The 23,360-nt window shown below is 41.9% G+C and overlaps 1 protein-coding gene across 3 annotated transcripts in view; it reads left to right on the forward strand.

Moving 5' to 3' along the window:
* The window catches only part of PTPRJ (protein tyrosine phosphatase receptor type J), a 72,250-nt gene that overhangs the window by 30,052 nt on the left and 18,838 nt on the right, over positions 1-23,360 (forward strand). The window contains exons 1-7 of one of the 3 annotated variants that reach the window (XM_088166638.1): positions 4,458-4,490; positions 16,185-16,203; positions 17,213-17,359; positions 18,125-18,397; positions 19,006-19,278; positions 19,888-20,160; positions 22,539-22,811. In XM_088166638.1, the coding sequence (XP_088022764.1) occupies positions 4,473-4,490; positions 16,185-16,203; positions 17,213-17,359; positions 18,125-18,397; positions 19,006-19,278; positions 19,888-20,160; positions 22,539-22,811 (1,276 nt within the window). In that variant the 5' untranslated portion in view covers positions 4,458-4,472. Of the gene's footprint in view, positions 1-4,457; positions 4,491-16,184; positions 16,204-17,212; positions 17,360-18,124; positions 18,398-19,005; positions 19,279-19,887; positions 20,161-22,538; positions 22,812-23,360 lie in introns of those variants that run through there. The other 2 variants (XM_088166636.1, XM_088166637.1) reach the window with 2 other exon arrangements.

Consider the following 23,360-nt stretch of genomic DNA (forward strand, 5'->3'; position numbering starts at 1 on the left):
GCAGTTCACAGAAGCTGCTCTGTGGTAGAAATGCAAAAACTCAGTTTGACCTCAGCAGCTAGCCTTCCTTTTATATTTAATTATTTACCTTTTGCTATCATCAGATGGGGTGGAGCTAAATTTCAAGATCGATCATAAAGATGCGAGATGAGTAAATGGGGCAGCACTTCCAGCTGATAGCAAGTTGTGTCCAAAGCCATAGAGCTGGAAACATCCAGTCTCTTGAGTAATCACTAACAGGCAGCCCTGCTAGGACATAATTGGGTATAATGCCTCATGAAAGCTGTATGGGTACTGAAAGAGTATTTTTGTGTATGAATGGTCACTTTCTAGGTAAGAAACTGCGCCTGCAACACAGTATTTTTTCTTCAGTAGAGGTACCATAATAAAAGGAGCTATTTGGGCCTAATTCAGAAGGCTGGAATGCCGCAATTGCAGCGCATATTAGAATGCAGATTCCCAAAATACCCCAGGCAGGAGAATCTTGCTTTGCTATGCATACATGGTGTGAGTCAGAGCATTGCATAATGATTTCACTGCTGCCACTTCATATCGTTGTCCTGCTTATAATTAAATGACTTTTGGGTCTAACTTCCTACTATTTTTGCCTATCATCAAAGCTGGGATTAAGTTTCAGATTCCTCCTCCCCCAGGCTTTTAATTTTGGTGGATGTGTTTTAGGTGTCTCCATGCAGGCTTGTTGAGCAGATTTAGTTTCACCCTGAGCAGCAGAAAGTAACAAATACAATTCTTCCCATTGTGCTCTAACAGCTTTTGAATAAGAGGTGTGTACAGAGCGGCCTCTGAAAGAGGAATTTAATGCTGTTCCCCAAATCACTGCTATTTAGAGGGATTATGCAGAAAACTAAACAGAAAGGAAAAAGAATAATTTATGTCTTTAGTACTCTGCTGCCGCCTCACCCTGGTGTGCAAACAAATGCCTTTCGCCTGTACTTCTTTTTAATGTTTATTTATTGTTTTTACCGGATTTTCTGCTCCCAAAGCTGTTGGCTTCTAGGTGCTAATAAAATGTGAATGTGTCCCAGACTCACCCTCACTGAACTGCACACAGTTCTGCAGTGGCCAGATTTTCTTTTTTAGTACAACACGAAAAGAAAACAAACAAAAAAATCTACATCTTTATTTTTGCATTTGGTGGCATGGATATGGGAAAATAGCTTTCTCTCTCAAAAAAACATTTTCAAAGGGAAAAATCGTGGAAAAATTCCACTAGATAGTGGGGATGGGGGTGGAGGCTGAGAATAGGGGGAAGTCTTACAGCAACACAAATCCACAATTTGGATAGTTTAGGGTAATTTAACTGTTTAGTGTGACCTCATGTTAGATTGGTTTACCTTGGGCATCTTTTTTGCCTGTGTGGTTTGTGTTTAAACCCAAGAGCCCCAGGGGAAGGAGTTGAGGGAAAGAGTGGGAGAAAAGAGGCAGCCCATGCTCTTTCCAGTGGCACATCCCTATTTGAGTTTTGTTGAAACATTTTCTTCATTAGGGCTTGACCTCGGCTCTGTCCCGGGCAGGAATGCGTTCCAGGCTTGGTGGTGATTAAGGACAACTGGGCACACGGGGGAGGGCGGGTCTGATTCTCTCTTTGCCCTTCCCTCTGTGGCCAGGCAGCAAAGAGATTCTAACCTGGATCTGCCGTGTGCCAGCCGGGTGCTGTGACCGTGTGGCTATTGGGGGCCACAGTCACCGCATTGGGGCTGAATGTTGCCTTTGTTGCCTCGGCTTTTGTTTCTCTGCTCAGCATCTGAACGTTTTTGTCAGCACCAAAATAGTTCCCTTCCATCTCCCGCCTTGGCGGGGGATGTCCTCGAGTGAACCCTTCTGTAAATTCAGCCCATATTCATGAATAGTTTAGTTTTCCCTGAAATCGTGTTTCTTAATGAATAAATGATTGAGCAAGGGAAAAAAAACCCAACCCTTTCCATCCAGAAGCAGCAATATTAAAATTTGGGCTGTTGTGAACAGTGTGGATCCAGTTCAGCTGATAAGCAAACCTGACTCCTGCATTCAGGGGAAGAAGGATTTTATTCTACTGGGGTTTCTTTTGGGTTTTTTTTATAAGCCTATAACTTTAAAAAGAGCTTTGCAGCAAAAGTGCTGGTACTGCAGTAGAAGGAACCAGCTCATATGGCAACACAAGGTATCTACAAGGCAAACATAAAGTCTTTATAATAAGAGAGGAAACTATTACGCATCTTAAGCTTCTTATTCAAAACTGTTCTGTATCTTGGGTGTCTGATCAGGGTTTGAAATAAAGGAGGAAGCTCTGGTCCTTTACTGGGAAGGTCTTTTTCTGCAGAAGATCAGCTCTGTTGGAAGATGATGTTTTGGGTCTATTTTGGGTTGTATAGCTATGCATATACTGTTTCTGGGGTGACTAAGCCACCATTTACACACAGCTTTTCTGATAGCTGCTAAAAATACACTCTGTGCTCTGTTAAGGGAATTGCAATAAAATGTATACTAATGAAATTAATTAAAAACTTCAAGGGTTGCATGTTACAGGGATAAGAATTGATAGATACATGAAGTGTTCCTATGATATGGGAGGGGTACGTGAAAGAACAGTGTAAGAGCTTAAAATGTTACTGTGATAATATTTGGGAATGGGGGAATCTTCATACAGTATATGTTGAAATGGGGTAAGAGGGTCATCAGGAAAACTGGAAGTATCTTTCAGGATGAAATTCTAGTTAAATCATGATAAAGAGTGGAAAGAATAATGTTCTACCCCCCTCTTCAGTTTTTTTCACTTTCCAGTTTCCAGTGTGGGAAGTTCAAATGTCAGGTATAAAGGATGTAATTCAGATGGGACTGTTTTAGTTAACCTGCAATATGAATGCTTTGAGTTAAAAATACTATAACTGCAATTTGTTTTCTTTCATTTAAATATAAAGGTTGAATTCTGGTAAGTTGTATCATCTAACATAAGTTTTTGGGTAATTGGGTAGGAAAAATCCAGTGGTAGTTGCTGGATCCAAACATTGACAGATGTTACCAGAGAATTTCCTGTTTAATTATTGTGTCTTACTGTAATACTTGCTCCTTTCAGTACAGGATAACCCCTGGGCTGACCTCTGTCAGTAAAAAGGTAATTCTTGTGGTTTCTTCTGTGCTTGGGTTGTCTCTGCTGGTGCTGTGTTCCTGGCACCAGAGCAGTAGTGTTTGAATGAATGAAAGTAGGTAACTTCACATTCTTGAAGTCAATAATGAAACATGCTTGTTTGAAGTACATTCAGTGCATTTTTTTTTCCCTTTGGCACCTACAAACTCTATCTTTTTGTGTCTTGTAGAAGGCTGTTATCTTGAAATGTTTCTAGAAACATATCCCTGATTTTAGAGCTATCCCCGATAAGGCATTCTAGTTGGTTGAGAATTTTTCTTTTGGTTGTTTTGTTCGTAGTGGTGTTTTATTTTGTTTTTTTACCCATGATCTTGAGACATGAGTGATTCTGTATCTTTCCTCTTACATGTAACAATGGCCTTTATGATCAGAACTCATCTTTTTGGCTGCCTACATCTGAACTCCCTGGGTGACACTGCAAGAGCACACGCTTGCTGGACCTCTGTTTTCAAACAAAAAGGAAACTCCTTAGTTATCCAAACACTTTTCTGTTTGTTTGGCTTACTTGTAAGGAATGTGCTTTGGTAAGTGTCTTTAGGAGGCAGAACAGGGACTGGGCTCTAAAACTTAGTCTGCATTTAAAGTGGACTCTGAACACAGACTTCACAATGTGCAGTTGCTGTTAGAGGCAGTATAGATGTAAAAATCACTGTACGGCAGGGGAGAAGGTGCTGTAACAGTAGGTTTTAAAAGGTTCTGGGTCATGCAGACTGGGTATATCACCAGAAAAGAAAAGGAGAAAATGTCTTAATAGAGATGTTCACCCCTTAGGGGTTGTCTAGACATCTGCCTTCTTGCCTTTTGGCATCTGGAGGCTCATGCGTCCCTATACATGACAGAAAAAAGGTCTGTGGGTATACTTTCCTTTTCATAGCTTGAGTCAGGTGGTGGATCAGGCATCTTTCTAAACTAGGGCTTTGTGTGCGCTAGTGAATTCAAGCTAATGTGTTTCTCAGTCCTTTGAAAAGAGTTTCAGCTTTGAAGGGGCAGTCTGGGTGCAGTGAACAGTGGTCTTTAGTCTGACTTGGCTTGGTATGCCCTTGGTCTCATTTGTATGTGTCGTCTTAGCTGAGTATTCCCCCTTGATGAAATTTTTCCTGGTAGTGCCTGCAGGATTCCTTCTCAGTGCTGCTGAAACACAGGGTGCCATGCAGGCCAGGGATCAAACCCTGTGGGGGTGTGGATCAAACTGCTCAGCTCTCACCAAGAAGGCAAATTGTTCCAAAGTGCTTTTTCTTGTTAGTTTGTTTTCTGCAGTGAAGTGTAAGGATGAATAAAGAAAGCAGTATCTCCTAGAGATGGGAGAGGCTGCCATAGCCTGTGAAGGATGCACTACTTTGTTCTGGTATGTAATCGCTCTTATAAATGTTTTACATTCTATATTCAAACCTGTTCTTCAGGTAGTCACGTTTCTGTCAGCATTATATAACTCAGTGACATTTTGACTCCCTCTGTTAGAGGTGCAGAGGAATCCAGCTTCTGAATCACTCTGTTTAACCCTTGTTGGAAGGTGGGGAGGAAAGAGCCTGAGGCCACTAGAGGAGCAGTTCAGGGAAGGTGATGTGGAAGCAAAACCACATCAATTAAAAGGTACAGAGATAATGAGGTTTTCAGCAGCTGGAATGCAATTAACTTCCTCTTCACTCTTATCTTTCTCCCCTACCTGCACATGGGTAACACAGGTCAGTTATTTGTCATCTGATACGAGACTTTGACTTGGGACTCAGCACCCTGAGTTCATGTGTAATTTTTATTGTGCTAAGATTACAGATAGACCAGAATCCCACCAGCAGTGTGGTGCAGAGCACTTAAGGTTTGTGTTTCATATTGCTGCTTTACAATTTTTGCTATTGGCAAGTAGCAGTTTATAGATAACATACATATTTGTCACTATCCCCCTAATCTGAGGGAGCTCTGGCTATTAGATGAGCAAAGATGGTAAATTACTTTATGTACTTAATGTGGCATGCACATAAAACATGATACGAGACATGGAGGACTTAGCTTCATCTTTGTCTTAGAGCTGGTTTAATGTGGCTTTAGTATTTGAGTGTGAAAATGAAACTTTGCCCCATGTGTGCATGGTGAAAATGCATCACAGTGACCTGAAGGGTTTCCCCTCTAACCTTCCCCAAAGCTCTTGCTCCAAACACAGACACATTTATGTGGCTTTTCTGTTCAGAGCTTTGGTACTTGTCAGCCTTAAACACATAGATGAGAAACTTCAAAATCATATTTTTAGCAGTAGTTCAAAGTCCTGTTTGTGGACTGGATGTCTTTTAATACAATACTTGAGCATTTGCATAGCCTTACTGGTTTGTGGATGTTCTTGTTTGTTTGATTTGGGGTTTTTTGGTGTTTTTTTGTTTTTTGTTTTGAGGAGGCATTGTTTTGGTGGTTTATTTTGTTTTTGTTTGTTTGTTTTTGGGGTTTTTAATGGTTGGGGTTTTTTTGCAAATAAATAATAACAGTGAATGTGCTCTAGCTAGCTGGCTTTGGGTATGTCTTTGTTTCCTCCCTGAATATGATACAGCTGTTTTGCTTTAGCTATTGCAAAGTATGAAAAATTAAACACTAAACATTAGGCCAGAACGAAATGTGTCTGTCTGGACATCATGAAGTTCTTGTCCTTAAGGGTTTCCCAGGCGTTTTGCAGTAGTGTGGGGAAAGTGTTTCTGTAGTTTAGCTCAAGATTAGAAACCTTCTAGGGAAGCAGTAATATTTTTTCACTTTCCATGTTTGTGGTCTGTTGAGGGCAGAGGAGCAAAAGACAACATATCTACTGTTTCAAAGACACTGAACATACAATCTAAGTGAAATCAAATCTACTCTTGTGACTTCCTTCAATTCATTATTCTTTGATTGAAAGTGTTAATGTGTTGTTGAAGAGCAGCAAAAATGAAGAGGAAAGGTGAGGAGTTGTAATTGATTGTAGTACCTGCTGCTCATCTGTCACTCTGCCATTTTGTACAGCCATATTGACAGAGATAAAAATACATTGAGGATACTTCGGGGACACCCCTCCATTTGAATTTCTAACTGTCCCCCTAACGTGCTTGAAAAAATAATTAGACCAAAGGGGTTAATAGCATAGATAGGAAAAAAAGAAATACTGATGAAGCCCTTCCTACCTCCAGTGTCTTCTGCAGAGTCAGTGCCTGACCAATATTAGTACTTTCTAATGTCTACCTATTTTTCCTTGACCATAGTTGAGGCAATAGTTGCTGCTACAGACTTTGCCAAAGCAAGAATCTGCCAAAATGCTTGGAGGATGGTACTGCACTTGTTGCTGCCCCTTTCTGCTTTTCTATTAGGGCAACACAGATGCTGTGAAGGCCTGCGTGACGCAATTATTCTTAATAGTGCATTCCTAACAGAACTTAAAAGTGCATTTAATGTGTTTTCTCAAGGCAGCCTATGAAACAGGAGGTTGCTTGTATAAAATATACATGGATGCGTCAATAGAAACAAAACTTGTATAGAGATTTTTTTAAAAAAATCTTGTGTGTTTAAAGTTTGCAAGAACCATTCTCAAGTGAAGGGAGAATTTCTGATTGAAATAGTGCTTCATCATTAAGCTGGCTGGTAGTGCATGTTCATTTAGTGGTAAAACAAGTTGGGGTAAATTTAATGAATTTTGTCTTATTTGTCTTTCACTTAATTGCAATTTTTAAAATATTTTTTTTAGTAATCTTTTAAAAAAACTTTGGATTTGTCTGCCAAGACCATGCAATGGAAAGAGATATGCTTTTGTATTCTGGGTTGTAGTGCAGGTGGGAGAAAATCCATGTATATGGAGATACCAGAAACTATGGGAAGCCACATCAGTGGTAGTGTGGCTCTAAGCAAACAGTGACCAAAATGTTGGGAAAACTGACTCTTAGTTTTGAAGGCTTTCTAGATTTGGTTTGGTTTCTTATTTCTAGTGATATACCAGGCTAAGCAAACAATGCACAGTGATATAATATGCAATGTATTTGAAATGAGCATGTTTCCAGACTGGTAACAAATAACATAAATGTAAGAGTGTTTAACGCTTTATTGGGCTTTTCTGCATCACTAATTAGTGGTTTGTCATCAGTCTCATCTGTTTCTGTTCGGGTCCAGGATTATTAGAAAGGCAGTTGAGCCAGATTCTCATGTTCGGACTTGGTTGCTTATTATATTTTATCAAAATTTATAGGAAGCATAGCAGCACTTCTAGCTTCTTGCTAGAAGTAGGAAAAATGGCTCTAAGCTGAGCCTATTTCAAGGCCTTTTAAAGGTAAACAGACCAATAAGAGTTTAACACCTATATTATTTATACTTTTAACCCAATAATAGATTCCCATGACCCTTAGAGTGACTTTCAACTGACCAATCTAAAGGTAAAGGTATCTAATTTCCGTGAAGAGGCAGGAAGCGAAGAAGATGAAAAAGAAGAAAGACACCACTCAAAATTCTCCATCTTGTCCCCTAGCTACCACTATACATTAAAAACCTCAAATTTAAAACCCATCACCCAGTGAAAATATTCACATCTAACCTACTACATATTTGTGATCTCTAACTCATTTTTTATACTTACAAATCTTCTCCAAGGTTTCAAGTCCATTGCAGTGTTTTCCAGGGTGCCTGTGCCAAGAAGCACGGAAAACTCAAGAACTCCATATTTCTGAGATCCAACACATAAACATCTTCCTCTTAAAATAAGACTTTTAAATGAGCTGCTAGCTGTTTGATCTGTATCATAGTTATGCCAAATATACAGATCAGCAGGAACTCCATGTGTCTTGGAAGGAGAGAGAAGCCACGGGTATTATTTTTCTAGAATAAGAAGTTGGCAGCTGTTCGGACTGCAGTGTGGGTCTGATCTCTGGTTCTGACCCTACCCCATCCAGCCTTTTTCCAGCATAGCCAGTCCTCCCAGATGGCCATGGAGTTGACCTTTGAGAGACATGTCTGTTGACTGGTAAATGAGAGAGAGAGCCCATGTTGTTGTTGGTGAATAACTTCTCATGCAGCCTCAATGTATTCACAGAGGCGAGTCTGGCAGTGGGGTGACGGCAGAGCCAATTCTCGTTCCTGCTTCTATTCAGCTTCTGTTCAAAGAGGAGGAAAAGAGAGACTACCAGAGCTCCAGATAAACTTAGTGGAGCTGTACAATGAGATCTTTTGTTCTCTCCCAGGAGTACTACTACATGTTTTGAACGCTTGCAGTCCATTTATCTTTTGCTACAGTTTAAATTCATTAAATGATTAAATGGGCTGAGGATAACAGGCAAACCCCTAGGGAATCCCTGCAGCTCCCCATGGTGCTGCGTGTGAAAACAACATTTGGGAAAACATTGTTTAATCAAATTGTTTGTGTTTGTGACGATCTGATCCTTGTAGATGAGCCGTATCTGTGGCTTGTTTTGGAGCTGGAAAAGGTTTCACATCACGTTTTTTGCTGTAAGGTAATTTGCATTTGTTTTGAGGAAGTCAAGCTACTTTGCTTTTTGGTTCCATCAAAAAATGTAGATTCACTGTAAACCAATGCAGGTGAAGATGTGATATGTTGCAAATAAGCACTGTAAAGAAAGTCTAAGGTCTAGCCAGTGATTTATTGCATGAAATTACTTTCCTTGTGACAGGTTTATGATTTTTGAAGATGCACTGAGCCTGCCCAAGCCAGCTTGGCCTAGTGTCATTATCTGCCACAATCTGCATCTGAGGTGGTGCTGACATCTGCATCCACATTTTACACTCTGAATGGGGTCATCCTTAGCATGGTGCTTTCCAGAATGTCAACTTTTATGGGAATTCAGGCATATTTCCCTGCTGTCAGTCACTTGGGCTGGAGTTAGATGGTTTTACTGGGGCCTCTAGTGGTCTCAGGCTGCCTTACTCCTCCAAAGCTGCTTTTCGGGGATGGGGAGGGAGAATTACTTTCCTCCCTGCCTTTGGATAGATTTATTCGGCTACAGGGCAAGGGCAGTGCTGTACAGAGAATTTATTTGGGTTCTGGTGGAGCATTTCACACGGAGTTAGGACTGAATGTGCTGAAGGAGCATAAGTGAATGGTAATAAGCAGCAGCAGAGCATGAAGGAGGAGGTGAAGGTTAGCCTCAGAAGTCTGTGTTGGGCAGTGGTCACAGACTGGTTTCTTCCACTTGCACAACTCACGGATTTTTAGATTAGGAAGTTCTCAGCACCCTGACAAGGACAAAAAGATAGACTGTATTAAGAAAAGTGTAGAATTAAGGCAGGAAAGAGCAAAACATTCATGTGAACTAGCATCAATGCTGTTCCCCCCTAAAAAAAGGATTTTCTGTGTAAACAAGACAGTTTTGAGCTCTGTGAGCAAGCTTGAAGGCTTTCACAGGCCATGGTTCTCCTGCCACTAGACAGGGTGTCATAGATGAAAAATTTGTCCTTTTTGTCAGTATAAATAATCTTTCTTGATGTTTTCTTTGAGCTTTAGTGTAAGTTTTAAAATCCCTTTACAACTAGTTTTGCTGGAAAACTCAGTGTTATTCATCTTGTAAAGTACTTTTTAACACTTCCCTGAGCTAAGACTGTGCAGAGTCTAAAGTGTCTGGCACAGCATAGTGAAATACCGTGATAAGAGAAACTGACTGCACTCAGCTAAGCAGATCTGAAATAGGGCTCTGTCAGGAAATGCTGCTCCTTTTTGTGACTGTGCTGCAAAGACCAGGCAGCTGCTGGCTCTGGTGAGCGTTTTCCATGGTGCCTGGGTGGCCAACCCTGCTGACTTGGCGACAGTGAGTGTTGTGTCATTGCCACCGGGGTTTATTTTTCTTTTCTTTCTCCTTTTTTCCATTGTATCCTGCTTCTTCCAGGGTGTGCCTGAGTAATGACTCAGAGTGAAAAAGTAGTGCTCCTGAGCTGTAAGCAGGAATGTGGCTTGTTCACATAAAATAAAGGTTGATGCTTCCTTAGTTTAAAAAAAAAAAAAAAAAAAAAAAAAAAAAAAAAAAAAAAAGACTAGCAGTGTTAACTGCAAGTTCCTCTTAGAAGCGGAGGCTTTTTTTTCAATTCAAGCTGCTCTTGCACATCCATCTGCAGTTCCACCCATGTCCGTTAAGTGTCGTGGTTTAATCCCAGCAGCAACCAAGTACCCCATACAAAATAGCCCCACACCAGCCACTCTGGAGAAAGTTAACTCTACCCCAGGTGAAACCAGCACAGTATGACATGAAACTTGAGTAGAATAACAGTTTGGGGTTTAGTAAGTGGTTGTTTCAAGTATTAGTCCTTGCCATTGGCAAATAAGCACACTGTTCTCCTTATAACCTCCTTCAGCAGGATGGTCTCTGAATTACATGTACAACTTACTGGGTTATGTGAATTATTTAAGCTTGTTGAAATTTTCAGCCTTTCTTTGTGATGAAATTCTGCTATTTCCTCAGAGGAATGATCCTACTCAAGTATGAGGTGGTCTGCAGCTCTTGATGCCTGCAATTAATCAGAACCTGGGGGTCTGACTGAAAGAGGACTGCTACTGGGCTGCATGAAAACACTTTAAACATTTTTAGGTAGAAGCCATTGGAATTAAATGTAATGGTGTTCTCTGGCTCAGTGTGAGAGAGCCGTCAGTTGCAATGTAGTCATGTTTGGGTTTTAGTGTCTATTTTTATTTTGGATATGTTGCCCAGAAAAAGCCTTGCCCCTAGGCTAGCCATATGAAAAGCAGATACAGGCAAAACTTGCAGAAGAATCAAGTGAGGAAAAAAGAGCTTGCTCCAGTATGTATCATCACAAATATCTTTTTTGTGTCTCATCTTGGTTTTCTTGCAAGGCTTTGTCTTCCACAGCACTTTTAGTTCATTGGAGGTGCTGCACAAACTGGAATGTCCACATATGTTTTCATAAAAGCCAATGGAAAAATAATTATATTTGATCTCTCTTTGCAGAAAGGCTTGCTTCGGGGAAGTCAGAATTTAGAAATGTCAGGGACAAAATATAAATATATGCAAAGTGGAAATGGTCTTTACTCTTTCACATAACTGCCTAACAGCTGTAAATAGCCTGTGCACAGTCGTGTGTGGCTGTTTCAGGGTTCTGCACAGCTCCCTAATACTACAGGGTGGCCTAGGAGGGTCCAGCCCCACCCAGTTCATAACAAACACCAGTTCATGTTTCTTCTGGGTTCTGCATCTCCATCTGGTCCTGTGCAGGTTCATTAGCAGAGCTCCTCATTTAGGGTTAAAAGAAGATTCCAAACATCTTGTAAAAACTTAGTCATGTTTCTAAAATTAGAGCTTTTTTACTTAGGATAAACCCACTTAGAGCAAACATTCGGTGAAGCAGTATATTGTGTATGGGCTGTGAGTACCTGCATGAAATACTGGAGAGAAAAGAGGTGGAACTGGCACTTGCCACAGCATATTTTCCTTTTTTCATTGGAAGTGAATGTATCATATTATTGAGTTAATTTCAATGAAAAAAACCAAACCACAGAACTGTTGTGGACTACAGTTAAAGTGAGTTTAGCATAGTAAATATACACTAGAAAGGGGGAAAAAGAAAACCAACCCCAAATGCTAGCACTGAATCCAGAAAGTATTCAATCTCAAATGAAACTATGTAACATAATTGTTAGCTTCTGACTTAGCCTCCTCTTGATTGTTTTCTCCTTCAAGTAGTAAGGACCTGATACAGGAGGGCTAAGTAGCAGTTGAAAATTTATGACATTTTATAAAGAAATTGGAAAATAGGACAATTACGTTACCCAAGTATATTTTGACTAATTTTCCAGTATGATATTTTCTCCACCCCAGAACCCACACATTGTCCAGGTAAAGCATGTTACTTGAACTAGGTTCATACAGGTTTAAGCACATAGTTCTGTGTCCTAATTCAGGTGAACTCATTCTTCTTGCCCAGTGCTGTAAGCCTACAAACTTAATTAGCTTGGAAATAATACGGATGGAACAGCCCTGAGATGGGTTTCAAGAGACAAACATTTCATCTTTGCAAAACCCACCTTGTCTTCCTACAGGAAAACAGTCTCCAGCAGAAAGGTGTCACTCCCTGCTGACTTAGACTTTGCACTCCTAGAGAAGTGGAAAGATGCCCCCAGTTAGAATAGCAGGCTGTGCCTTAAAAATCGTAGCAAAGCAGCGAGTACTGGAAAGCTGTATCAGTCTATGGTTGCAGTACTTGGGCAATCCCATTTCCATTACCGTGGGGCTTCCTGAGTTTGGCTTTCACTTACTTTGCGTAATCTTGAATAAAAGCGTTCTGTGGAAATGCTTCCTGAATAAGTCTATGCTAAGTAGGAAATGTCAGAGGTGAGAAAAGGGTTTGTAAGTGGCCAAGTTACTGCATCTTTGATGGTTAATGTTTGTTGTCCAAGTGGTGGTGGCTAACAGCATCAGCAAAGCCACACCTGGAGTCATAAAACCATCATGATGGTGCTGTGTGGTGACTTGTCCTGAAGTCCACAGTTACGCATGTGGGATAACTAATCATAGGTGAACATAGAGGGGCAAAAAGGGGGTGTGAAATCAGAGATACTGCCTAAGTGGGGCAGTGATCTTAATTATGCTGCTGCTTTGCTGAAAGGGTGTTGAGAAGCAGTTTGGAGAACACTGTGATAGCGTGGTGGTATTTTTGCAGAACTCCTCCAAACCTGAGAGGATGAGTGGATGGAGATTAGATCTGAGGGGTACACACTTGTAAGATCATCAGGTTTGAGAGGGGCACAATCAACTCCCTGGCTTTTTGCATCTGAGTCACTAGGCACACACTGCTTAGACACCAGAAACAGTAAGCAGCAACCTCAAGTGGTGTTCTTGGAAATAATTTGTGGTTAAGGGTTTTTTTGGCTAAGATTTATTTGGTTTACTTGCTTTGACTGTTTAGCCAGCCTTTGACCTTATACTTACATGAACCAAACCATGCTGTTTGTTTTGAAAACTGGAGCAGGTAGATTGGCTGCTCTCCACAAGGGTTTTCCCCAGAGCAGGAGCCCCAACTTCATTAGAGGGCATAGTTTGGCTGCAGAGCTGAGCTGAATTCCTGTACCACTGTCTTCCCTGTGGCTCTCTCAGTGCATGTGTAGAGCTGGCGTGTTTTAAATCCTGCTCTTGAAAATATCTTAGTCTGAGTTATCTAATACCAGTGAGATTTGGTCCTCTCAGTCACTCACTATTTTTAAAGACATTTTCCTGCACCATGTCTTAATTCTTCCTGGATAAGATTATTTGTGAGACTAATACTGATTCCTCAATGAGGCAACCCAGTGTGTGCCTGAGGAGGATGGAGCTGAATTTTGCATGTATCACACACCACCAGTTCCTGGTCAGTTGTAAACTGGTCACATAAGGAGCACAGGACAGACCTTGTGCAAGTTCAAATTAATTCCTCAGCTCTTCTGAAACGCACGACCTTTGATTGGGCCCTAAGTATGGCTGTGTGACACACAAAAAAAATTGCCATAGCTGATGACAGTGTTGACTTTGTATATACATTTTTTTCCTGTTTTTCAGTTGAAATGGTCAGTATTTGGCATTTTGCTGTCTTTTCTTTGTTAAGGATGTTCCACCCCTACCCAAAGTTCTACAAAAGTCAGAAAAAATTACCCAGCTGTATATATGAATAATAGGAATTTGTGTAACTGGAAAAAAAAAGCAGAGATGGCAGGGCTCATAATGTATCAAATGCAAACACAGGGAGAATCATGTGTTCAATGCAAGTATCCTCTGAAATCATAAACAAATGCTTTGTGTAATTTCTAAGTAATAGCATCAGGTTGGAGAATAGTTTGGTTCATGGCTGATGTTGAAAAATACAGCATGGAATGACTGAGTCAGGCAGGCTGATGCTTGAGACTGGGATCGTTTGTTTTATGTGGTTTTGGGTTTCAGAAGGAGGCCTGCCTGCTGCCAGTGGGATGTGATTTTTTTTTATTTTTTTTTTTTAATTTGATTTTGCACATAAGGTTCTGGGAAGTCAGAAGGGCATTTTGAGATAGTATTGCCAGGGTGTGATAAGCAAGTAGAATGATGGGATGCAATTCGTTAATCATGTGACAGGAATTTTAGTGTAATTTTCCTTTTTGAAGCTATTTGAGCATCCTTAATAAAACCCACATGTGACAGTACAACCAAATTTCTAGTAGCTTGGTTATTATTTGCCGTTAGATCAAATGCCCATAAAATGTGTTCCTTGTTTGAGCTGGTAGGGAAGAAATGGGATGGTAAAAAGCAGGGGTTCAGGGTATTTGCTAGTGGCATACCTGTTTCACAGTCATATAATAATATTTGTTGTTCCTGTTGCTCAGAAAGGATGTTGTACCCCTAAACTCAAAATTTTTGGAGGAGATGAGAAAGTTCATTTTCAGGCAGTTCTGCAGAAGAGAAAGTAACTGAAGGATGATGGGTTGTGAATGATGTCGGGCTCTTGGCTCTTTGTAGAGCTGCAGAAATCGCTGCAGCTTAGCGCTGTGGTGTTTCTTGTTGATTTTGTTCTTCTTGTGAGTTCCCTTTCTTAATAAACATAACATTCTTCTGGCTTTTCTTGTAGATTGCCCTGCATTTCAGGGAATCTCGCCTCTTGCTCACTGCTCAGAAGCTGTTTCCACACAGCTTAGCCCTTCTGCTCTGCACACTGCACAATAGTGTCTTCCTGCCTTCAGAGGAGCTGTTTCCTTCTTGAGCTCTTCTTCCTCGGACACTTGATGAAAGAATGCAGAAGTACTCTTGACCTGAGTGCAGGCAAATATTTCCTCACTTCCTAAACAGCCTTGCTGTTTGGCCGAGTTCTCAAAAACTCGGGTTGAGGAGGAGCCTCACACTTGTACGTAGGACATCTGCATCCCTTGTCATGTCTGTTGTGTGCCGTGTTGTCAGTAGGGCTGTGCTAGAGAAGATCAGGCATTGGGTCTTTGATGCTTACAAGTGTTTTTTTTTGCCTAGGAAGAGTGCCCAAATTCTTCTTGCTGTGTCACTGAGACCATAACGGGAGTAAGATTTCATGGTATTTTCTGACTACTTTTTGAGGGTATGTCTGCTTGGACTAGTGACTGGTGCAGGGAGCTTCAGCTCCTTGTGGCACCAGCAGCATGACAGCTGGGGGAATGAGTGTTTGGGATTCAAGCATTGCATGAGGGTGTTGTGAGATAGCTGCTTATTTTGAGTTAGCTCATGGAATTGCACAGACAGCTAAGAAATTGGATGAAGGTAGAGAAAACACAAGTTCCAAGTGCTTTAGATAAGATTGCTTCTTGCAGACGTCAGTTTGGGGCTTTTACTTCACTCCTGTAAGCAGCATTTTGTGGTACCACCTGGAGGGATGTTAACACGACAATTTATGGACCAGTTCTTACCACCAGCAGGAAGGGAAATGGTTCTTTTGGAAGTAAAGCATGAAGTATGCAGACTAAAAGTCATCCTCACAGTAAAATTCTGTCAGTATTACCAGCAGAGGAGTTTCAGGCTGCAGTTAAATGGGAACTGCTGATATGTTGGTATGTTATGGACATGTGCAAATGTGTAAACTGGATTTTGGAACATGTATCAAGTGTTTGGAACTTTGACTACCCTATGTTTGTGTCTGTGTTTGCTTCAGAAAATGCTAAACACTCTTGTGAGAAGCAATAAGAAGGTTTATACAGCAAAAGGATGAAAGGAAAAATCTTATTAATAAGAAAGACCTGATTGACATCTGCCATTTGTTTGTGGGATGGTGTCAAGGATACTAACAATGTGTTTTAACTAAGATCTTACGGGTTTGGTTTACAAATTCATATGTGCAAAATAACCAGCTTACATTATTCAAATTTTTTTTTGTGACAAAATAAATAGTTCTTTTTAGAATGTGGAAACTAACATTTTACCAGCATGCTTAGATTTTTTTTTTTTCCTACTAGTTGGGTGTATTTTTTTGGAGCTATTTTTATGTCAGTAGAATTTTATGTATGTCTCTGGCAGATTGAAAAATCTGGACTTTTAAAACCAGATTTCTTCCTCCCTCATGTTAATTAAACCAGTCCTTATCTTATTTGAGCTTCCAGTAGTTTTAATTTGTATTATTTGTTTTTGTTTTCCAGGTCAGCTGTACAATTGCTTGTAAGTATCATTCTGTTGCTTGCCATTTTTTAATATATAACTCATCTTAGTTGTCTTTAAGAAGGATCAAGCGATATCCTGGAAAGAATTTTTAGAAATAGAAGCTAAAAATATTTATTCAGTTATTTTACTGACAGTAATACCTACAATGCTTTTAAGGATATTTAAAGTATAAATCTGTAGTTAAATCCCTTTGCTTTTCAGTTTGTAGAGAGTTCTGGTAAAATCAAGTGCAGGTGTAATGTGCATAGAAAGATGGGAAAATACACTTAAAGGCAATAAAAACCAAACTTACCCCCCCCGCCCCCAAAAAAGTGATGTCTTCAAAGAATTTCTAAAGTGAATCTAGAACTGCTGTACTGGCCAAGATAACACGTTTTCACGTGTCAGAAATTTCTGAAAGTTTGTGCAAATAAGTTCTACCTTAATATTGAACATGAGACATGAATGAATTAGCCTTTAAATTTTAAGGTCTGAATCAACTCTTTCTATGCTTTGGCCTGTAAAATTGATGTAATATTTCTGGCTCTAGATACAGAGCCATGTCTCTTCCTTACTTGTGGGAACACATTGTGGGAATATGAGAGGGGAAGAGGGGAATGTACTGAAGGGGAGAGACAAAATTGATATGCCAGGTCAAACAAAACTTCTGCTAATACATGAAGAAAACACACACACACGGAGTATGGCTGCAAGTTGTTTTAACTGCTTTCAAAGAAAACTGTACTGAAAAGAGAGGTCATGATAGCTTTCATCTAAACCGTGTATAGATTCAGTGGATGGCTGAAATAATGTGGCAATCACTTGAATCTAGTTCAAATAATCTCACAGAAGTTAAGAGGTGAAACCAGGAAAAGTGGTAAAACCAGGAGCTGTGTAGTGAGGTTCCTGTAGAGCTGGGAAAACAGAAGTGACTGTGGGTCTGTGCATGACATCTGCAACTGACTGTACTTCTGCAAATGGGAAGTCCAGAAGTTTTCTAAAGACAGAGTTTTGTGTTCTTTTTCAGGCACTGAAGATTGCAGCTCAGAAAATGTAACTGCAGAACCAGCAACCGGTAGTAATGATGGTTTATCAGTCAACTCTGCAAGTGGGAACAGAATCTCTGCAGGTGGAAGAGTGATCAGGGCTGCATCACTATCTGGTGAGACAAGAGGTGATCTAAGCACTGTAGCACACGTTTGTGGTTTGGAATGTGACTGGGATGTGAATCTTTGGGGTGTTTTGCACTTGTATATTGTGATAGCATTTGAACTCTAGTTCAGAGGGCAGGCATTGCAGGGGCATGGATCCAACTGCTTTCCTGCAGTAGAGAATGAGGCCAAGAAATGCATTTGCACACCTCAGTGGGAATGCAGTTTCATACTGTGATTGCTGCATGGCCTTCAAAAAATTTTATCCATGTGAGATTCAGGCTCCCTTCCCTGATTATTATGGCTTTTTAGGCTACAGGTTTATAGTTTAACTCACTGTGACATTTGAAAGATTGGAAATTTATAAGTGATGGGGTACAGCTGAAGTCCTCTGCCTAGTACAAAACGTTTTGTGTCACGTCAGAGGAGACATGTGAATTTTGCAGCTAGAAAGGCTCCTCTAATTGGGATATCCAGTTTAGGAAAAAAATGACAGCGTGATGTGTGTCCCAGTCTTCCTCAACGCACGACATAAAGCTCACAGATGAGGCAGCACAGAAATCACTGCTGCATGTAAACAGCTTTACTGCTTGAGGTGAAGCGAAGCTTATGGAGTTGGAGTAGATGGCAGAGCTTGCAAGTGTGCCTTGCAGTAGAAAAAAGTGACTTGATTGTTTTCCCAGGTTGATTTCTGTTTTACATACACAGGGTATGGCACGCAGAAGACGGATGTATGTGTTTGTCAGCAAATATTATTGTAGGTTAAAAATATTTAACTCTTTTCATAGGATCCAGCTCGATTTTTAATGTCACAGCAGAGTCCATTGGTGTGAGTTCTGTCAAGTTAAAATGGGAGGTGAATGACAGCGCTTCTGCCTCCTACACGTACAGGATAGATGTAAATGGTGCAAATGATACACTTGTGGACAACCTGACAACCAGTAAAACTGAAGCAGAAATTACCAGCTTAATCCCTGGGACACTGTACAAATTCACCGTATTTGCTGTAGTGGCTGCTGATAATACGACAGGAGAAGGAGTGTCCATAGAGCTATATACAAGTAAGTCACACTTTCTTGCAACCTGTTTCATGGTGGTCTGTGCTTTGCTGTGCAGGACAGGGCTCTGCCCGCCTGCTCAAGGTTGTGATTTAGTAGGAGCCTTACCTAGGGCAGATGCTAAGAACGAGTGGCTTCATGTAGAGAAGAAACATAGCCTTGATTGATTTATTTCTTTCTTTACCTATTAGAGACCAAACTCCCTCTAACCCCCCACCATGAAACAAAAGATCCTCTGCAACAAGAACTAAACCAAAAGCCAAGCAGTCAACCAAACTGAAATTGCCTGCTTTGCCAACCATACCCATTGCTTTCCTGCCCACCTGTCTGGATTCCCTGGGAGCTCTGCTTCAGTGGTGCCCAAAGCCTCTCTCTTGGAGTGTCAAAGGGAGTTGAATGCCACTCAGAATGGCTTGTCTTCAGTTCTGTCTTAGCTGCCCACTGGTGCAACAGCCTCCAGGAATGACTAGGGGTGCTGTTGGGGTGCTGCTGCAGTCTGGACCATGAGTGGTGTGGGGGAAGTGAAGCCCTGGTGTTGCTGTGTTTCTTGTTTGCATGTCTGTGATCTGCTGTTCTTGCCAGTTAAGGAGTTGTTGCTTTACCTTTCACAGAGCCGAGCCCAGTTCATAATGTCACAGCAGAGTCCATTGGTGTGAGTTCTGTCAAGTTAAAATGGGAGGTGAATGACAGCGCTTCTGCCTCCTACACGTACAGGATAGATGTAAATGGTGCAAATGATACACTTGTGGACAACCTGACAACCAGTAAAACTGAAGCAGAAATTACCAGCTTAATCCCTGGGACACTGTACAAATTCACCGTATTTGCTGTAGTGGCTGCTGATAATACGACAGGAGAAGGAGTGTCCATAGAGCTATATACAAGTAAGTCACACTTTCTTGCAACCCGTTTCATGGTGGTCTGTGCTTTGCTGTGCAGGACAGGGTTCTGCCCGCCTGCTCAAGGTTGTGATTTAGTAGGAGCCTTACCTAGGGCAGATGCTAAGAACGAGTGGCTTCATGTAGAGAAGAAACATAGCCTTGATTGATTTATTTCTTTCTTTACTTATTGAAGACCAAACTCCCTCTAACTCCCCCACCATGAAACAAAAGATCCTCTGCAACAAGAACTAAACCAAAAGCCAAGCAATCAACTAAACTGAAATTGCCTGCTTTGCCAACCATATCCATTGCTTTCCTGCCCACCTGTCTGGATTCCCTGGGAGCTCTGCTTCAGTGGTGCCCAAAGCCTCTCTCTTGGAGTGTCAAAGGGAGGTGAATGCCACTCAGAATGGCTTGTCTTCAGTTCTGTCTTAGCTGCCCACTGGTGCAACAGCCTCCAGGAATGACTAGGGGTGCTGTTGGGGTGCTGCTGCAGTCTGGACCATGAGTGGTGTGGGGGAAGTGAAGCCCTGGTGTTGCTGTGTTTCTTGTTTGCATGTCTGTGATCTGCTGTTCTTGCCAGTTAAGGAGTTGTTGCTTTACCTTTCACAGAGCCGAGCCCAGTTCATAATGTCACAGCAGAGTCCATTGGTGTGAGTTCTGTCAAGTTAAAATGGGAGGTGAATGACAGCGCTTCTGCCTCCTACACGTACAGGATAGATGTAAATGGTGCAAATGATACACTTGTGGACAACCTGACAACCAGTAAAACTGAAGCAGAAATTACCAGCTTAATCCCTGGGACACTGTACAAATTCACCGTATTTGCTGTAGTGGCTACTGGTAATGCAAGAGGAGAAGGAGTGTCCATAGAGCTATATACAAGTAAGTCACACTTTCTTGCAACCCGTTTTCTGGTGGGCAGCTCTGAGTTCTTATCTGCCTGAGGGCTGAAATGTAAAGCTGTTGTGTGTATAGATCTGATGTCTTATTCCTAGAGCCTAATCTGGAATGTCAAGTAAACAATGGGATCGTTAGCTGTGGAAGAATTGCATCCTTGCTTTTAAAAAGAAAACCCAGGCAAATGTAATCCACTTATCTTCCTCTCCATCTTTGTCCTCATGTCTTGTCATGTGAGAGAGAATTTCTTGTCACAAATAGTGAGCCAGCTAGGAAGAATGCCCTCCTAGAGTTGGTGTTTGTGAATAGAGTAGGTCTCCTTGGAAATGGTAGGTGGCTGACTTGGCTATGGTGATCATTAAATGACCGATTTTCAAATTTACAGTGTTATGAATAAAAAGAGACAGTCAGGGCACTACTCTAGCCGCCTGTTCTTGGTATCTGCTTTTGAGGGCTTAGGAATCTACAAGTGCTGTTCAGTTTTTAAGAACCATCTTTTAGAAGCAGAGGAACAGGCAATTTTACTGTGCCAGAATTCAAGCAATTGGGGCAGAAAACCAGCTTTGATGATCGGGGAACTCTTTGTGGAGCTCAAGAGGATGAAGAAATTGTAGGAGCTCTGGAAGTGAGGTCAGGCTTCTCAGGAGGCTTTCAGAGCTGTGGTTTGTCCATGCAGGGAGAAGACGCCATGGGCCAGAGCTCAATTACAGTTGACACTGGCCAGTGCTGTTTTCAGATAACAAGGAAAGACTTTTTGAAGAACATTAATAGAAAGAGGAGGTCTGAAGAAAACATTGGACTGATCCTGGTTGAAGATGGTCACTTCATCCCTATCATTCAATAGGGATGAAGAAAAAGCAGAGGTGTTCAGTGTGTATTTTGCCTCGATTTTTGGTGATACTGATAGACCTTGTTCTGCCCAATCCCCATGAGTGCTGGGACAGTGACTTTCCCCTTGTGGACACTAAAAGTGTGAGGGACCAGCTGTATCAGCTGAATGCTCACAAGTCCATGAGGCCTGTTGGGATTCATCCCTAGGTACAGAAGAATCTCACTGGTGTTCCAGCAGGACCCCTCTCCATCAGCTACCAAAGGCCTTGAGAGCCAGGAGGGGTCTCTGACAGCCACTGTTATTCCTGTTTACCAGGAGGGTGGGAGGAAAGATGCAGGAACCTGCAGGCCTGTTAGACCAAACTCAGTTCCTGGAAAAATTATGGAGAAGGTTGTACTGAGTCCTGTTGAAAGGTGTTTAAAGAACAATGCAGTCATCAACATGGGACACAAAGGGAAAGTCCCATTTAATTAATTAGATCTTTCTGTAGTAATGCCACCCACCTGGTGGGGAAGGGAAGGTGGTGAATGTGGTTTTTCTGCATTTTAGTGAGATTTTTTGGTACTGTCCCTCACAGTATCCCTCTGGACAAGTTGTCCAGCTGTGGGATGAGGGGGTTCATGGTGTGCTGGGTGAGGAGCTGGCTGCAGGGCAGGGCGCCCAGGGTTCCAATGAGTGGGGTTGTATTTGGCTGCTGAGCAGTCACCAGTGCTGTCCTCAGGGCACAATTCTAGGGCTGCTCAACATATTTATCAAACGTATGGGTGCAGGAGTTGAAAGAATACTGGGTGCAATTCTGGGCCTCACAATTGAAGACGGATGTGAAGGTCTTTGAATGCCTGTAGAGGAAGGCAAGGAAGCTGGTAAAAGGGCTGCAAGACCTGTCCTGTAAGGAGCAGCTGAGGGCTTTGAGCTTATCTAGATTAGAGAAAAGGAGGCTGAGGAGTGACCTCATTGTTCTCCTCGGCATCCTCCTTTCCTTTCTTTCCAGTGGGTGAAATGCAGAGGGAGGGGGTGATCTCTATTCTCTGGTGTCCAGGGGTATGATGAGTGGGAATTGTTCAAAGCTGCCTCAGGGGAGGTTTGGGCTTGATATGAGGAAGCATTTCTTTACTGACAGGGGGTCCAAACACTGGAATAGGCTTCCTGGAGAGGTGATCAGTGCCCCAAGGCCTTCTGCGTTTGAGACATCTGGACAATACTCAGTAGTATACTTTAACTTTTGGTGAGGCATGAGGTGGTGAGGTAGATGGATGAGGTTAGTTGTAGGTCCCTTCTAAGTAAATTTCGATTCCCCTCTATCATTTTCCTGACCACATCTGGATTCCCAAGGCAAGCCTTAGGAGTTCAACTACTGTGATGGTCTGTGCTTAAGTTTTGGGGTGTACAAGGATGTGAATGCCCCTCACAACGATTTGTCTTCAGTTGTCATTTAGCTGCTCAGTGAAGCACAGGAGTGGCTGTGTTTCTTGTTTGCATCTGTGAGCAGCTGTTCTTGCAGGCTGACAGGTGATTGTCTTGCCTTTCACAGAGCCGAGCCCAGTTCATAATGTCACAGCAGAGTCCATTGGTGTGAGTTCTGTCAAGTTAAAATGGGAGGTGAATGACAGCGCTTCTGCCTCCTACACGTACAGGATAGATGTAAATGGTGCAAATGATACACTTGTGGACAACCTGACAACCAGTAAAACTGAAGCAGAAATTACCAGCTTAATCCCTGGGACACTGTACAAATTCACCGTATTTGCTGTAGTGGCTGCTGATAATACGACAGGAGAAGGAGTGTCCATAGAGCTATATACAAGTAAGTCACACTTTCTTGCAACCCGTTTCATGGTGGTCTGTGCTTGGCTGTGCAGGACAGGGCTCTGCCTGCCTATTCAAGGTTGTGATTTAGTAGGAGCCTTACCTAGGGCAGATGCTAAGAACGAGTGGCTTCATGTAGAGAAGAAACATAGCCTTGATTGATTTATTTCTTTCTTTACCTATTAGAGACCAAACTCCCTCTAACCCCCCACCATGAAACAAAAGATCCTCTGCAACAAGAACTAAACCAAAAGCCAAGCAGTCAACCAAACTGAAATTGCCTGCTTTGCCAACCATACCCATTGCTTTCCTGCCCACCTGTCTGGATTCCCTGGGAGCTCTGCTTCAGTGGTGCCCAAAGCCTCTCTCTTGGAGTGTCAAAGGGAGTTGAATGCCACTCAGAATGGCTTGTCTTCAGTTCTGTCTTAGCTGCCCACTGGTGCAACAGCCTCCAGGAATGACTAGGGGTGCTGTTGGGGTGCTGCTGCAGTCTGGACCATGAGTGGTGTGGGGGAAGTGAAGCCCTGGTGTTGCTGTGTTTCTTGTT

This window comes from Sturnus vulgaris, chromosome 6 (assembly GCF_052056855.1).
Source record: "Sturnus vulgaris isolate bStuVul1 chromosome 6, bStuVul1.hap1, whole genome shotgun sequence".
Classification (NCBI taxonomy): Eukaryota; Metazoa; Chordata; class Aves; order Passeriformes; family Sturnidae; genus Sturnus; species Sturnus vulgaris.